This window comes from Actinia tenebrosa, unplaced genomic scaffold (assembly GCF_029948245.1).
Source record: "Actinia tenebrosa isolate PJP-AT-01 unplaced genomic scaffold, QUT_ActTen_1.0 PGA_scaffold3__52_contigs__length_22856419, whole genome shotgun sequence".
Lineage (NCBI taxonomy): Eukaryota > Metazoa > Cnidaria > Anthozoa > Actiniaria > Actiniidae > Actinia > Actinia tenebrosa.
In genome coordinates this window covers 11,701,183-11,719,318 of record NW_028292580.1, presented here as the reverse complement: position 1 = coordinate 11,719,318, position 18,136 = coordinate 11,701,183, and the positions used below count along the sequence as shown (strand labels likewise).

Here is an 18,136-nt window from a genome sequence, read left to right as displayed (position 1 = left end):
GTTTCGTCCTTACGTACAATACACGTGAGAGTATGTGGACCGCGTGGCACTAATGAAATAGTAGAAGATAATATAGGTAAGTTGTAGTGCTTGGGAACGAGGTTATTCCGGGCGAAAGCCCTTGGAATTAAATTCTCCGACCTCGCTGGTCACACGTGGCTTTACTACTCTTACGAAGCCGGGTTTTGGCTTGAATTCCTTTTTGTAAATTTGAAGTTTTGTGTATTTTGTGGTAAAGTAGTGTAGTTGAAATCAATTAATTAAGGCCAAATGGATGCGAAAAATTCCGCTCTTTGTCCACGAAGATCAGCAGAATTAATTTCAACAAACAGCAAAGATGTGTCCATATCCCAACATGGCGTCGTCAACACCTCCAAAATAATCTTCGACTGCCTGAAAACGAATAAATACAGCTTCAAAGTATGGAAAGAGCACGAATTGCATCCTAAAGAAATGAATAAGGAGACAGTTGATTGGATATTTGTTCTGGACTGTTTAAATTTTTCGTTTTGGGTGGACGATGAATACGAGCCATGGAAGGTGAGCTTCGAGGGCAAGGATTACGAAGGTTACTGGGCCCTTTGTGCTGGTATAAATAGAGCTTTAAAGGTAAGAAATCTTTTATAACTGATAGTCTCTTAACTTAACACCATTTTGTTGATGAGAAGGCTCTTTTTCGAAGTCAAATTCGTTATTAGTAAGGCATGACTGGTTGAAAATTTTTAGTATTTATGAACAAATGACGTCATAATCACTTCTAACAGCTGAAAGCATGTACAGTCAATCACAGGTAGCCCAAGCTTGGTTTCTGTGGTGTCCTGTTATAAGGAAATGTATGGGGAATCATCAAACATTTCAATAAAATCATCAAAACGTGCAAAAAAGCCTCGAAATTTTACCCTATCATTGCGAAATAGCACTTCTTTCGCTCTGCGTGGTTATTTTTTGAATTTAGCCCGTTTTAAGGATTTTTTCCCTCACCAGTAAGAAATAATAACTGGTGTACAGTGAGCTCCAAGTACGGGTCAGAACAAGCGAGGTAGTATGTGAATACAGGCAAATTTCATGGCTTAAAGACGCGAAGACTAACCTCTAATGCAACTTTCTCGGTTCTATAGGGATGCGAGAGAAGGGTCATGACTAAAATTTGGCTCTGGAAAGAAAATTCAAAGACGTACGAGGTTTCAAAGACCCGTGATGGTTTCGCTTTCACCCGTCCCGTACGTTGTGAGTCAGTGCTTACTGAAAGTTGTAAAGTCCTTGTAACCAGATGTTACTGACCTTTGTAAAAAGCGATAAAGCTAGCGCCCAACCTCTTCTGGGTTTGCCGAATGGAACGCCTGTTGACCCCTGCAAATACTGTATTCCTTACCTTTTTACACAGCCAGTATTGCTAAAATCATCCCATATAGTTCGTGTTTCTGACAGATTTTGATCGCAGTTATATATCATCAAGGTAAGGTACTTCCACATTCGTACGAGAGCACACGATCGACACATAATATACTCCAGTAACTACTGGCTTACAACACAGTACAAGACACGTAATAGACTCGAGTAACTACTGGCTTACAACACAGTACAAGACACGTAATATACTCCAGTAACTACTGGCTTACAACACAGTACAAGACACGTAATATACTCCAGTAACTACTGGCTTACAACACAGTACAAGACACGTAATAGACTCGAGTAACTACTGGCTTACAACACAGTACAAGACACGTAATATACTCCAGTAACTACTGGCTTACAACACAGTACAAGACACGTAATATACTCCAGTAACTACTGGCTTACAACACAGTACAAGACACGTAATAGACTGCAGTAACTACTGGCTTACAACACAGTACAAGACACGTAATATACTCCAGTAACTACTGGCTTACAACACAGTACAAGACACGTAATATACTCCAGTAACTACTGGCTTACAACACAGTACAGGACACGTAATATACTCCATAGTATTCTCACTATGGCGCCATAACAACACGATCAACTGAGTCTTGAACTTGTAAAGTCATATAGTTTATAAATTTGTGGCTTTTGGTACATGGAAAGTTTACGCTGTTCTTCCCACTGAGATTGAAAGTAATCTCTAATTTTCTAAAACATGGAGCTACACAGTTTTCATCCAACTTCGTGAGTAACAAAGCCTCAGGTTACAGTCTGTCGTTTCGGATTTTACGACATCTGTAAAATGTGAAATGACGGTTTCGCATTTTAAAGATCTGTAAAATGCGAAATCCTCGTTTTGCATTTTATTTTGTTGTTTCGTTTCATTTCGTGGTTTAATGTAAGCCCAGTCAATCTCTATTTGCATTTTCAGAGTACTTATTTTAGAAAACCAATTACCTGTGCCTTGAACACTATGTTTCTATAAATTCTTAAAGTGTATATGACACGAAAACATTTCATCGTTTAAAATGTATAGTTTGTTAATAATAATGAATATATGGTAATAAAATTTGTTTCAAAAGCTTATTTCTTGAGATATGTAAGAAAAAGTTAGCCAAACTTGTGACGTCATTTTGTTGACACGTACTCTAGATTGGGTAGTAATGCACAAAATATAAATTGTAATTCGTATAAAATAACAACAAAAGGCATATTCTATTCAGCTTCATTTGATAGCTTACGTAGTACTCTTCAAATGTTGGGGAACTGAAAAGTGTACTACCTGAAATTAAGATTCTACATTCAAACATATTTCGTGTATTTGTAGCTAAATCTGGAGACTTGTAAACAAAATGACGTCACAACTTGTGCTAAATTTTCTTGAATTTCTAGAGAAATGCGTTTTTGAAACAAATTCAAATGTGATATTCTTATTAATGCCAATAAAATACACATTTTTAACATTAATATTTTTTCGTGTCATATGCACTTTAAAAGAAACCGCTAGTAAAGGTCATGCAGACACAGAGGTTGGGCACTGCCAGAGATTTCTAAATATTTGTAGTTGGATGGCATTACAAAGGTGACACCTTAGTTGTTTAGACTCCTTACTGATCAAAGATCTCACATATACAATCACATAACTTCATATCAGCCCTGTGAAGAGGCCTGTGCTATCGAATTGTTTAGTATAATCAATTCTGCATCCTCTGCATTCCAGCTCAAGTTAAGGAGCCATGCAAATCAGAAAAAAATTAATTTCAACCAGTCAAACACTCTTACTTTTTTATTACCTATATAAACACATTCTCCCATGTATTTAGTCAGCACCATATATCAGGTATCAGTAGTTGTATTTCTTTTGCAACTGAAGATGGCAGCACTATCAGCTGAAACGTCTTTTTTTTTCAAAATAGTAGCCTTGTTTTTTAAATATTTCTGTTTGTTGCTGTCAAGATCAATTTTTTTAAATTATTATTTTGATATTTCTCCTATGAATGATTTCCAGGAAGGAATTCCACTGACCAAGCCGTCTTTTTTTGCCACTATCACAACAAGCCAGCTTCAACACATCTTCAGATCTGAGACTTCCACTAAGATGCCACTGCTGAAAGAAAGAGCTGAAATTCTTAACGAAGCAGGAAAATTTCTTATGGAAAATTACCAAGGTTCATTTGCCAACATGATAAGCAAGTGCAACCACAGTGCACAGAAACTATTGAAATTAATAACCACATCTTTCAGGGGTTTCCGCGATGAGGGGACTTTCAATAATCACAAAGTTTCATTTTACAAACGTGCGCAAATTTTGATTGCTGATATATGGGCATGTTTTGAGGGTAAGACGTGGGGAAGCTTTGACGATATTGAAATTATAACAATGTTTGCTGATTACAAAGTCCCACAGTCACTATTACACCTTAAGGTATTGGAATATTCATCAGATTTAATGGATAAGCTTAGAATGGGCAAAACTATCCCACCTGGTAATCACCTAGAAATGGAAATTAGGGGGAATTCTATTTGGGCAGTTGAGCATTTGTACCAGACAGTCAAGAAAATGGCTTTAAATGATAAGGAATTTGCTTGTAAGTCTCCCCGAGAACTTGCACAGTGCTTGAACTCTGTTATCATTGATTTTTACTTGTGGGATTTTGCTAAAGAGAAAGTTGAGAAAATTACTGACCTACCATGCCACAAAACTAGAACGATATTTTATTGATTGAAATAGTGTATGGAGCCAGGAGGTATAGGGTCTATAGCACCTTATGAAATATTTGAGATATAACGTGTGCGCTGATTGGCTGGCTACCATGTTTATATCAAAGGACAGAGACACACTCGTGTGAAATCATTCAAAAATATTTCATAAAAGCAATATAAAACGTTCGCTTGTGTCTACATGTATATACTGTGATATAAACACGATGGGAGCTGTAGAGCACTCAAGAAGTCAAAGAAACACTTGGCTACGCCTCCTGTTTCTCTACGAATTCTCTCTTGTTCTACAGCTCCCAACGTGTTTATGTCACAGTATATAGACACGCACACTGTTTTATTTTTCTAATACCTAGGTGGTTAGTCCTTTCATTATGTACATTTTTTTATTTGCAATTTTTTTTTACATGGTATACAACACTAATTTAACATAACACAAGTTGGTGTTTACAAACATTACCATTGTAATTTTAATTTGCCAACCATTATCACAATAGTTATTGCCAAGTTGCTTGGTTTTATCAGCAAATGGATCTCTGGTTGGCAAAGTAATGACAATGGCTTACGTGTGTAATGAAGCCTTATTTATGACAGTGCAACGTAAATATTTAAAAGATGTTATTGTTATTATAACTGTATCTTAAAATATAATTGCACAATTTATTTTGGTCTTTATGTTGACCAGATGCATGTACTGTATGATACTAAATGTTTGTTATATTTATCTTGTTCTTGGTTGACTAAATCATGACTCCATTAATGTCACTGTTACCTTTTTTCTTTATGCACAAGTTAATAAAACTATTACTGATGTCATTTGAATTATGTCTAACATAATGTTTCCTTTTAAACAATTTTAGTTTAAACTTTATGATTTTGAAAACAAATTTCAAATCTACCAATGTACAAAAATCAGAGTTAACTATTCTTTGATTGTGCATTACGTCATAGCGGCCATGTTGGTGCCATTTAACAAAAGAATTCTCAGCATTCATTGTTAAAGGCACCACAATGGCCGCCATGTTTTCTTTCCATACACTGGTTCAGTGGTCAAACAAAGCATTCAATCGAGGCTGCAAATTTCAAATTTAAATAATTGTTTGAAACTACAGTAAACTGAAGTGTCAAATACTCAATTATCTCGGTATCATCCAGTTTCTTAGGTCTGGATGCGTGTGTCTAATTGACAACCTAACTCCTCACTAGCTTGAATCCATGTCCAGTATCAAAAACATTTGGAAGAAACCATTTCATTTTAAGCCTACGACAATTATCAAATAGCCAATCAAACACTCCTGTTATGTTAGTATTGCATGGCAAATGAGTAAATAGTTTAGTGACTGGTTTCATAAAGCGAGGAAAATGATCCTCAATGTGCCGAGCAATGTCTTCAACTGTTGGTTTATGAAATTTGAAGCAACACCAGTTCCTTGTCACCCCATAAGTGGGTTTAACTTTATCATGCTTTCTTGTTGCTGGTTTTGAATCCTCTGAATCGAACTCAAGTAACATTTTCGTCAATTCTCCCAAGGGATAACTGTTTCCTTTTTCAGGATCATAAATGACTTGCAGTTTTCCAGTTTGAATAGCAATAAAGTCTGGCGTTATACCCCAAAGACCTTCAAGCCATTTATCAGAATGTGCTGTGTCAAGGAAGAGTATTAATCGTGAACCAGTTTTGGAGTTCTTATCTCTCCACCATTTTAAAATAGTACTGAATTCTAGAGTTTTTCCATCTGTTAAAGCAAAGTTTCCATTATCTTGAACATGCCCACTGTAATACAAAATGTAGGTGTCATAACTCAAACCTGGAAGAATTTTTTGCTCAAAAAATGTTTGGATTTTGCTTTCTACATATTCAGCAGAAATACCACTAGATGAAAAATCAGTTCCAAAGTTGTGGATCATGTGTGTGGCAAAGAACCTAGACACAATGTTAATCAACTCCATGGCTGTGTTATTAATAGCTTGGAATCCATCTTGCGGCAGAATAGTAACATCTCCCGTTGGGCTGTACTTGTGCGCTGGTGCAATAAGAGCATAACCAGTAGCTGTTCCCCCAACCATTTTGCCAAGTTTTGAAATTATATCAAACATGATGGACTCCGTGGGCAAGACAATTAGGAAGAAGCCTATAAACATTGGATTGTTGTCCTGCCATGCACTTGCAGCAAGAAGACACGTTGACAAGATGGTGTAGAACGAAACAATCTGTGAAACCAAACAGAAATGCCTGATTCCCTTAGAGGCCATTATTTCAGAAATGTTGTTGTCGCTTATTTCTCCTTGCACCCTTAAGACCAGCGCACATTCTTCAATCTTGGAAACAAAACCCCAGGATGTTATGAAAAACATAAAGTGAAATACAATCCAAGGGACGGAACATAAGACAAATAAAGGAAGTCTGTAAATTGTCACACTTTCTACCATTGTCCCTTGAAAGCAGAAGACAAAGTATGCTCCTTGAAGAATTACATTTGCCAAAATTTCCAAGCGATGGTAGCATTTTGATTGCATAATTATTTTCTTCCAGGATTCCAGCAGTGAAAGTTTTGAAAAATAAAGGTCTAGCATAGCTGAAAATGTCACTTGGATTGCAAAAGCTGAAATGCAAAAGGGGTTGCATTTTTGTTTTGCAGCTTTGAAGAAATATATTCCTGAAATGGCACAAAATACGATGCTGGAAAGTAAGCAGAAGCTTGACTTGAGGTTGAAGGCAACAAGATGGACTACAAGACCCAATGATATCACGAGGATAGATCCAAACTGAGCAGTACCAGTTGACCCAACAACAAACCCAAACAGCAGAAGGAACTCTTCACTTGTGATGCATGAAGCTTCGTATGAAATCAAGTTGCAAATTCTTTCCATCAGAACTCGGAAGCAATATATCCCAACACTAGCTAACACCAATATATCTGTTAAGTCAAGGTCTTCCAAAGATACCATCAAATGGTCGTAAGCAATTTCTGTGAATGATAATACACTAAAGACCACTCCAATCCAGAACTGCGAAAACCCTCTGCTAAAATCCTTGTAACCATAGAGATACGTAACCAGTGATACAAATATGGAAAGTGCGAGTACGATGATGAGCATGAGGTAGCTTAAGTCTGCTGAATGGTATTTCCATCGCTGGTAGATACCAATGCCTGCTCCAGCGTAGAAAAATAAGACTGACAGCAGAGAGGATGACTTCTGCAGTGATCCCAGTATCTCTGGAGGCATCCTGAATGAAGGCTTTACAATGTACTGCTTGTCCTGCTTGTCTTCTATTGATTAAATAAATAATAATAATTAACTTAGGATCATTTGGAAGCCTTAATAGTGCTATCACAAGTTGATTACCATGACAACGAATGCTTCTTATAAGATTTAATACGACACCACCACAAATCTGCCCTTAGAAAAAACAATTTATAGGTCACAGATCATTAAGTAAAGCTATGATCAGCCACATCATCAAACTAGCAAATGGTTCCTGCCAACGAGCTTCGAAAAAGCCAAGACTACTTAACAGTTATACACTAAACATAACAGAACGATATGAAAGCAGTTGGAAAGAAGTATTATTTTGTGATCTCGATTGGATCTTAATCTACGAGCTACCCACCTGTCATGTATCGAATGTGGAAGAGAAAAAAACGCCCAGGTGATCAAGCAATGGAGACAAATTTTATAAAGTCACAGTTGAATGAATTTATCTTTTGGTGCTTCAGTTGATTGACATTCTTTGCTTTGGAAACTGAGTTCTTACTCCCAATACTTCTTAAAGTCGTTTAGATCTCGTATAAAGCTGTATTAGAATACGAAAAAATATGAAAAATCACATGAAAAATCACTTGTTCCTTTGAAACTGCCATATTGAATGGTCTGCACATGCTCTCTAAGATTTACAGCTGTGCAGAATAAAGCGCAGTCTCGTAAACATGCACAAACATGGCTGAACAAGAAACTCTTTCGAATGTTGTGAAAGGTTTGCATCAAAGATTGAGAACAAAACTAAAAGAAGGTTGGGACATTTGGCTCTCATTCATATTTTACGAGATATGGATTAGTTTTCTTGAGCTATTAGGAAATTATAGCTTATAAAACTTGCGTCTGAAAATGGGAAACTAAGCTTATTTTTACATGAAACTTTAAAAGGCTTTATTATGTCTTTTTTATTTATTTAAGACCTAGATAGCTATGATTTAAGATGATAAGGAGGGAGATAGTAAAATAAAGTATTTTTAAGGATTTAAATAGCAGAGATTACAAATTTTTGGGTTGGGAGAGGGGAGGGGAGGGTTTGGGGAAAACACATTTTGGACCACTTCCTCCATTACAAATATGGGACCTTACAAAATAGCTGTTATAAATTTCGCATTCTTATTGATAGGGAGCGCCTGCTTTATGAGAGCACACACGCGTCTTTGTATTTCATAAAAGAAATAAAAAACTTGCTCACTGTGCTGTGTGGAGATATAAGAGCACTTGGGGATTGGCAGAATGCTTGAGAAGTGTCAAGAAGCACTCTGCTACACCTCATGCTTCTCCAAACACTTCTCTCATGTTCTACCTGTCCCTGTGTGCTTTATAACACACACAGCATGCATGTGCGTTTTCTATTTCTTCATTAATCTTATAATGAGTATGTTTTGTTTCACCAACAGCAAATGGAGATTTTGAGAAAATATGGAAAGATCACTGTTCAGATAAGGAAAGTCTACAAAAATATGCCACTGCAATGCATTCATTAGCTACTGACCAGTGGACAAAAAACTCCCCAGGGGGTAGGGCTGATTGGTGTGTCAAGACATGTCAGGATTATTTTAATGGAGGTGGATTACTAACTGCTCTAGAGAAGCAGAAAAGAAGATTTGAAAAGGAAATGGCAACACCATGTTGTTGTTGTTTGAACATTTCTTAGTGAGTATTTTTAAAGTACTTTATCATGTTGCACAATAAACAATGCTGATATTAATATATATATATATTTTTTTTTTTTCAAAAGTGATAGTGGTTCTATTGTGGAAGGCAAGTTGAATCTCTTGGATGTTGGTAGCTGCTATAACCCCTTCAGTGCATATTCAGAATTCTCATCACTTGCTATTGATCTCTACCCAGCTAAAGAGGTATGTAAACATCCTTTCAATGGATGTGTATGCCTGTTTGCCCACCAAGAATAATTGTCCATTCAACGATTGTCCATGCATGCATGGTTACTTACAGGGCATTGATGTACAGACGTGAAGTGAGATAAAAAGGAGAAATTTTGAGATAAAAAAGAAATGCAGTGGTTGTGTATGTCATAAGGTGCCATACTTCTGGGCAGCTCCACTTACCAACCTGTAGATCTGTATTTTTATTCTTTTTTTTATTATTTTTGATCAAATGTTGCCATATTTTGGCCTTCCTAATGTGCATATAAAATAATGTCTGTGAAGGAGTGAAGGGCAGATGCAGGAAATTTCAAGAGAGTGTATGTGTGACTTTTTCAAAAAAATTATATAGACATCATCTTATGTCTTATATCAAACTTACTCCCTTTTTTGTATTTCTCTTATTATTCTTTCAGTCTGTCTACAAATGTGATTTTTTAAACCTGAACGTGAGCAACAAGAATATCTCAGATTCAGATAGCAAAAACAATTCCAGTGCTTTATGCAGTTGCAAAGGAAACAGCCCCCAGTCTTTAAGTGCTGAGAAGGAACAGCAGAATAACCTGCCTGATTATGCAAGAGATCCAGTTGGCTCCACAACTGAAGAAAAATTACCCTCTATGAATAGACTATTTCCTTTTTCTCAAGACAGCTGTGATGTTAAAGGATTTCTCACAAGCTCAGAGATCTCAGAATTACCAGCTGCTTATTTCCATGTTATCATTTTTTCACTTCTTTTGTCTTATTTTCCCACACCTGCCCAAAGATGGACATGTTGCATAAAAGCACACCAACTCCTTGCTGTAAATGGTATCCTAATTATCATAACACCTGACTCATCACATCAGAATCGTAATGTTGCAATGATGAAATCCTGGAAAGCTGCTATAGAATCTATAGGATTTATTCGATGGAGATACCTCAAGGATACACATGTCCATTGCATGGTTTTCAGAAAAGTTTCTCCATGTCATCATAGTTGTTCTAAAACTTGTAGTTGCAAAATCAGTGTCAATGTTACTCCTGATATGCTCTACATGCGGCAAGATTTCTCTGATGATAAAGCTTCTGATAATGCCAATGATGATACTAAGACAAATACTTGTGATGTGAATGCGCACAATGGCATGGATCACAAAGTTCCTGAACCACAGAGGAAGAAAAGGAAAGCTGAACTTTCTCAATAAGTGCTTTTTGACATATTTCATGGAAATAAACTTCATATTTTTAAGAATAAACTGTCAACATTTTTCTTACTGTAAAAGTTATAAATATATTTATAGTACACTATATGAAAATAATGAAATTCTCATAGTGAATGCGAAAATTTAATTAATATTTTGGAAAAGTCTATTATCCTTTTTGGTACTGAAATTTTCAATATCTAGTGGCATCACAATTCTTTTTCATCTGCTCTCATCCCATTTATTCGTTTTTCCTCTTCTCTTCTCTTTTTTCCTTCTCTTTTTATTTTTCCTGCGTTTTATCAAAGAGCGCGCAAGTTTCCCAAGATGCAAATCGGGCGTGTTGCATAATGACGTCACAATACAAATACGTGCTTGCTTCACTTCAGACTCTGCCAGTTCAAGGTCCGCCATTGACAAGTTAAACCAAAGCAAAAATGGGTGGGTTTTTCTGGACGGTTTTCGCTTTTTTCCTTGTTATACAATCTACAGCCAAAGGCCTTAAGACTAAAGAAGAAGAAGGTAAGTGGATTTGATAAAGACAAAAGACGTTGAAGAGGGAAAAAAAATTTCGAAAATTAAGCGAATTTATCTTTCAAAATGAATCGTTCGCGTTTTGACAGGTTTTTGTTTGGAAAAACCTAAAACTCGTGGTTTGATATCGTATGTCGTTTAGGATTATAGGTTAACAAATTTAAATAATGATTTACCTTAGGCTCTGCCGGTAAAATAATATCTTTGATTGTTGTTATTTACATAAGCCTTTAAAACTTACCAAACTTTTCCAAAAACTTTGCTGCTACTAACTTAAGCTTAATTTATTTCCTCGACTTGCCAAACAAAAAAATTCCTTTAGGAAATCAAATCTTGCAAATAGAATAGAATATTGAAAATATTTGCGAGATCGTCTATATTTCAATTTTCATCTACATGTAGGCTATATAATGTTAGTGTTAGTGTTTAATAGTCTTCATCTTCATCCTTATCTTGATTATGTAATTCAAAACACGGGTTAGTGCCCTTGATTAAATTATTCTTGTTATTACTACTTATAGAGCACACAGTGCACTCCACTAGAACACACAACCATGGAGCAGCATCTCAGGAAGGATATTGACCGTCGACAATTTAAACAACTGACCAAAACCTTGCAGCATTTTTTGGACGAATATAAGAACCTGTATAAATGGCTGAGGATTTGAAGAACGAGGGTGATCACGAAGGTAAGCTACTAGCAGCTTGAAAATAAGCGATAACTAGGGAATATTTCCCCTTAAGTTGGCTACAGGCAAAATTGACCGCCTTTGCTTTGATACTATGTTTTCATGACTGTATTTGTGGTTCTGTTACTACTAATAGGGTACTAATAATAGAGTTGAGCCAATCACATGCAAGATATAATTTTATATGAATTGGTTATAAGCGGGTCCAGAAGGGAAGTACCATGTATTTTAACTATTTTCACGAGATTGGGATTGCAAATCCCTAATTACTGTCGATCTGCCTATTTGATTTAAAAGCAGGAATAATTATTGATTTCTTATATACAGATAAAATCCATGGCATATATAGGAATGAGGAACATCAATCAGGTGACATGAACAAGGATCTCAGTCATCATAAGGAACACTCGCCACCATCCACACCTGAGCATGATGAACACGACCATCAGAGGATGATCCATGCCCGCCGCTCGTCTTCGCACAATGAGCACCACGATCAGGAAACGAGCCACCCCTATTCCACGCACGCGCAGAATGAACACCATGGTCAGAGTGTGGACCACGACGCATTTCTCACACCTTCTCACAATAAACACCTCAGTAAACAGCACCAAGTGCGTAGAGACACAGAAACGGATATGAACAAACACTCGCCACCATCCACGCCTGAGCATGATGAACACGACCATCAGATGATGATCCATGCCCGCCGCTCGTCTCCGCACAATGAGCACCACGATCAGGAAACGAGCCACCCCTATTCCACGCACGCGCAGAATGAACACCATGGTCAGAGTGTGGACCACGACGCATTTCTCACACCTTCTCACAATAAACACCTCAGTAAACAGCACCAAGTGCGTAGAGACACAGAAACGGATATGAACAAACACGAGCACACGGTAACTCGTCGAGGTAATGCTGAGGAAATTAATGAAGAAGATCATGTACGTTCTGAGCACTCAGCTGATGAAGATGATCAAGACGAAGAACTTGGCCATTCAGGAGAAGGCGAGCACAGTGGAGAACATGAAGGACAAACAGAAAAAGGTGTTCACCTGAAACATGATGAAAAACATAAAAGAAAGAAAGAAGCTAAGGAAATCGAACACGTGGAAAAAGAAATGCACAAGACAAGTAACCATGGTGACAGTCATGGAGTGAAGAGAGAAATCGAAGAGATGCATGAGATTGAACAAATGGAAAAGGAAGTGCACAAGAGAGGTAACCATGGCGATAAACATGCTGAGGAAACTCATGAAGAAGATCATGTCATGCGTTCTGAGGACTCAGATGGTGAAGATGATGGAGACGAAGAACTCGGCCATTCAGGAGAAGGCGAGCACAGTGGAGTACATGAAGGAGAAACAGAAGAAGGTGTTCACCTAAAACATGGCGAAAATCATAAAAGGAAAAAAGAAGCTAGAGAAATCAAACATAGAGAAAAAGAAGCGCACAAGACAAGTCACCGTGACAAGAGACAAGGAGAGAAGAAAGAAACCGAAGAGATGCATGAGATCGAACAAATGGAAAAGGAAGCGCACAAGACAGGTAACCATGGTGACAGCCACAGAGGAAAGAAAGAAACCGAAGAGATGCATGAGATCGAACAAATGGAAAAGGAAGCGCACAAGGAAAGTAAAGACGGTCATGGGGGTATGAAAGCTCATGCCACTGATATTCACCGCAATAGTCACAGCAGGGAGGATGAGTTAGAGAGAGTGCATGAAAAGGATGAAATTGAACATGAGACACACTTGACGGCAAACACTACTCACTCCAAAGAAGACCGAGATCATTTGGAACACAGAGGGGAAGAAGTCGAAATTGAGGGAGATATTGATCATGGCACCGATAGAGATCTTTACTTTGACGGATATCACAAGGGTTATGAAGATGGATATGTAGAAGCGCGATATCATATGGATACAAGCCATGATGATGATGGTGATGATTCACAAGGGCATGGTGATGTCGATTTTTATTCCTATGAAAGGAAGAGACGTGTAAATAAAGACCAAGATGATGATGACTTGCATCACAAAACAGATGGCCACCAGGAGGAGGAGAGGAAGAGGCATCATATGGCTGCTCGGAACGATGATTTGCATCACATCCCTATGGCCCATAAGAATAGGGACCATGAGGAAACTCACAGTGATACTGATGACCTGCATCATGGAACTGGCGACTTGCATCATAGAACTGATGGCAACCAGGATCCTTCCCATGAAAGGAAGAAGCATCATATGGCTACTCGTGACGATGATTTGCATCATATCCCTATGGCCCATAAGAATAGGGACCATGAGGAAACTCACAGTGATACTGATGACCTGCATCATGGAACTGATGACTTGCATCATAGAACTGATGGCAACCAGTACCCTTCCCATGAGAGGAAGAAGCATCATATGGCTACTCGTGACGATGATTTGCATCATATCCCTATGGCCCATAAGAATAGGGACCATGAGGAAACTCACAGTGATACTGATGACCTGCATCATGGAACTGATGACTTGCATCATAGAACTGATGGCAACCAGAACCCTTCCCATGAGAGGAAGAAGCATCATATGGCTACTCGTGACGATGATTTGCATCATATCCCTATGGCCCATAAGAATAGGGACCATGGGGAAACTCACGGTGATGATGATGACTTGCATCATGGAACTGTTGGTCACCAGGGGTCCTCTCATGAGAAGAAGCATCACATGAATGCTCGTGATGATGATGCTGATGATTTGCATCATGTCAATAATGATGATGACGAGAGAGTTCATCGTTCCAGCCATGGCCGTGTCGAGTCTTCTGCTGGTCATGCAGATCCTTCACGCCATGAAAGAAAAAGTCGACATGCTTTTGGAGATGCAAGTATTGGTGACGTTCATCATAGGCATTCGCAAGGGCATGAGAAGAAAATGTCACACAATCTTAATGATGACACTCATCATGAGAATGCTGGCATTGACTCACACCTGCAGAACATGCATGATCACCATGTAGATGCCACAAACAACGATAAGGATAATGATGACACTCATCATAGTAGTAATAGTCATGTGAAGACATCCGCAAACGAACATGTGGGATATCATAGACAGCAGGAATCCCACGGCGAGTCAGACAACAAAATTACGAAACAAGTGCCTTCCAACCAACAGCATCATTATCTGGATAAAGAGCGCAAAGATTCTCACAATCCTCATCAGCATCGTCGCACGCGTCGTGAGTCGCCATCATTCGATGATGACTTCTTTATTGATGAGAGCAAAGATGAAAAGAAAGACTTGTATACAGCCATATTCACCGGTGATGAAGAAATGCGTCGCGATGACCGTGGTGCTCCTGCATTCAAGCTTGAACCAAGAGGAAAACGAAATATTAGGAATCATTTGGAGGTGGAAGAACAAAGTTGTAAGTAGTTTATTTCAGAATTATTTGTTATCGTTGACTGGTTCTACCCATTCACATCATGTATCCATCTAACCAACCATCTATCCATCCTAATTAAAAAAACAACAACCAACCAACCAACCATCCTTCCATCCAACTAACCATTCATTTATCCATTCCATCAAACAATCAATGCACCAAGCAACGTACGAATAAACAAATTAACCAAAGCACACACCTACAAACAAACAATTTATAATCTTGTCCATCCACACTTGGAAGAAATAAATTTTTAAAGACGCATTTAAATAATCCTTTTTTTTTTTTTGGAATAATAACTTAAAAATTCTGAAAACGTATGCCTAAAATTCATAAACAAAACCTAACGGCAGTTTTGATCGCAGGGATGCAACAGGACAGCCAAAATGAACTAGACTGTGGAACAGTTGCTGATCAAACCTTTGTTTATGACAAGGATAACTGCCGTCTCTGTCAATGTATTAAAGGAAGGGCTCATTGTGAGATTAAGCCTAGAAGCTGTAGAAGTGATAAACTGGATAACATGTGTTCTTTTATAAATGGAGAGATGGTTCTTGAATCAACTGCGCACTATGATGGATGTAACTACTGTGTTTGCAGGAAACGTAAGTACAAGGTTATAGTCGGCATCACATGTGAGTAGAGATAGGTCTCTCTCTTCCTTGATTCAAGAGTAATCTGTATTCTCATTACTTTTCTAAACTTAACTCTACTTTTGATGTCAATAGAATGCGTACGTGGATATCCTTTCCTTTTGTTTGAAGTGCCACTCTTTTAATCTTAATTGTTGTTCTTAACTTTGTACATCATATTGTTATTCTTGCTTTAGTTTTTCCTTTTTTCTTTTAGTGTGTATTTTTTTCTAGGCAGGTCTTTACATGGGACTCTTGTCCTGTCGACCATGCCCTCAATTAGATTTAAACATCTGGTTGTAAAGTTATTAAATAAATTTAAAAAATAAATAGATTCGAGGGTTTTCTCTGCGTTCTCCGGTTTTTCTCCCACCGCAAAACCTAACAGGCCAAGTTCCAATTGAGCTCTAAAGTGTGGCGTCAATCGTGTGCGAAAACCACTTCCGGGTCCAAAACGAAAAGCAGTTCTTTTTAAAATGTGTCTTTATTTTTCTTCGTGACATGATTGGTTGTCCAAAGTTCTAAATGTTTCAGATGGAAGTTAAATCATTGAGAGCATTTTCCACTTTATTTTTGCAGTTTTCGTAAGAAAGATACGTCATGACTTAAAAGCTCTAATCGATTTGAAAGTTAGTTTAGAATATTGATAATATTCAAGACAAGACAATGAATAATTGAGAGCTTTGTCGTTACCTTTACTTAGGCGAATGGGTCTGCACTCGCCTTCGTTGTCACGGTGCGCAACACGATTATGTCAACTACGCCGCTTTGATGGGACGTACGAGTGGAATCGAGAGACATATCGACATTTGTATGGAGTGTGACAGAGAACCTGTGACGCCAGTATGTGGTCCTGATTGGAGAACTTATCGCTCCTTATGTCACGCACGCTTCTGTGGAAACTATGACATTGACGAAATCATTCAGGGACCTTGTAACAGAGCCGTAAGTATTCATCAGAGATTTTTTGTTGTGCATCTCTTCCTACGAGAATACGAGGACACTAAGCAAGTCCCACCAATTTGCTTCACGTAAAAAAAACAACATTTCGTCACACACACACACACAAACCAAAACAGACGTTTTGTAAAAGTGGCGGCTATAACAGTGAGATATGCCCTCTTCAGGGTACAGCCACGTATCTGTACCTGGGATGTTTAGTATAATAAAGTTTATTTGCTTCCCAGCAAAGCCTTTTCCAAGGGGCGCAGGGGCGGATACAGCAATTTGTTTGTGTCCCAAATGAAAAAATGTATATAGAGATTTCATGACTTCATAAAAACGTAATGTAACTACGGCGTTACGGGGACGGGGAGGGGGATGTCAGCAAGTGGTTGTTAGCTGAAAAAGGTCTATCTAATTTCTAAAACCTCTCGACACTATAACAAGTCTAGAATTTTCGCAGAGACGCTAAATAACTACTAATAATGTCTGATAGTAACCATCCATAGTAACGACAAGTTTTAAAGCTTCAACACCTGCAAAAGACTCCTTGCAACGTATTCCCAATGTAACTCAACGTGGAGGACAATACGATGAAATTTGACTCTTGTGAGAATCAAAATTCATGAATGAAAACACAGAAACACCGACTAAAGACCAGTATAATAGTTGTGGCCATGGGCTAGCTAGCTTTCGCGGTATCTTGACGCTTGCATAATATCTCACTGGAAAGAAAGATGGATTTGAACAGTTAGTCGACCTTGTCTTGAAGCTTTCACTTCTTCTTCGCCTGCTTCTTTAGAAAGCTGGCGGGAAAAGAAGTCGCAAAATTCAAGGATGAAATACTGGCCGCCAATGGAAAATCATTATGGAGGCATTCAATAAAACCCTCTTTTCAGCAAGATGTAAAATACGTATGATTGTGACATGAATGCGTGGGTCTCTCTCTCGTAGCCGGTTTTAGAATTGTCACGGAATAGACAGGGATGTGTTGCGTGATGAAACTAAAATCTGGCTAAGAAAGTACGACTGACTAAGGTGTGCTTGTCATTATGAGCAATGAAATTATGCAGATTTCATGTGTTGCGCAACATTATTGCATTAAATGAGGATACTAAAAGTTTTCCAATGTGTTGGGCTCAAAGTGATAATCCAAGCAATTATTCTGCAGCAATAACACAATTTTTTTCTGCATTATCGCAGTTTTAAATTCCCTATCAAAATTTTGGTTTGCTTAGAATCCATGTGAAAATGCTGAATGCGCAGCTGACGAGATATGTGTTCCATTCCCCCGCGGTCCATGTTTGAGCACCAAGACACGCGGTGGCCACCCCGTGGTACTATGCAAGCAGCATAAGTGTGGTAAGTGGTGTTGTAAAAGTAATAAATATGTGGGCTTGTTTTCGTTTGTTTATAGTCATTGGACCTGCGAAGTACTTGCAAAA

At 38.1% G+C, this 18,136-nt stretch overlaps 3 protein-coding genes across 3 annotated transcripts; 2 read left to right on the top strand and 1 right to left on the bottom strand.

Moving 5' to 3' along the window:
• The first annotated feature begins 73 nt into the window (after positions 1 to 73).
• On the top strand, positions 74 to 4,897 carry LOC116304896 (queuosine 5'-phosphate N-glycosylase/hydrolase). The gene is made up of 2 exons (XM_031714683.2): positions 74 to 609; positions 3,416 to 4,897. Exons 1-2 carry the CDS (start codon positions 271 to 273, stop codon positions 4,127 to 4,129), a joined length of 1,053 nt encoding a protein of 350 aa, XP_031570543.1. The 5' UTR covers positions 74 to 270; the 3' UTR covers positions 4,130 to 4,897.
• Positions 4,493 to 7,989, bottom strand: LOC116304894 (transmembrane protein 168-like). The gene is made up of 2 exons (XM_031714682.2): positions 7,739 to 7,989; positions 4,493 to 7,397 (listed from the first exon to the last, which is right to left on the bottom strand). Exons 1-2 carry the CDS (start codon positions 7,743 to 7,745, stop codon positions 5,317 to 5,319), a joined length of 2,088 nt encoding a protein of 695 aa, XP_031570542.2. The 5' UTR covers positions 7,746 to 7,989; the 3' UTR covers positions 4,493 to 5,316.
• A 64-nt stretch (positions 7,990 to 8,053) lies between these two features.
• Positions 8,054 to 10,549, top strand: LOC116304860 (S-adenosylmethionine sensor upstream of mTORC1). Its single transcript, XM_031714647.2, has 4 exons — positions 8,054 to 8,137; positions 8,781 to 9,036; positions 9,122 to 9,242; positions 9,686 to 10,549. The coding sequence occupies exons 1-4, from the start codon at positions 8,065 to 8,067 to the stop codon at positions 10,454 to 10,456; spliced, it is 1,221 nt and encodes a 406-aa protein (XP_031570507.2). The 5' UTR covers positions 8,054 to 8,064; the 3' UTR covers positions 10,457 to 10,549.
• Positions 10,550 to 18,136: the final 7,587 nt, after the last annotated feature.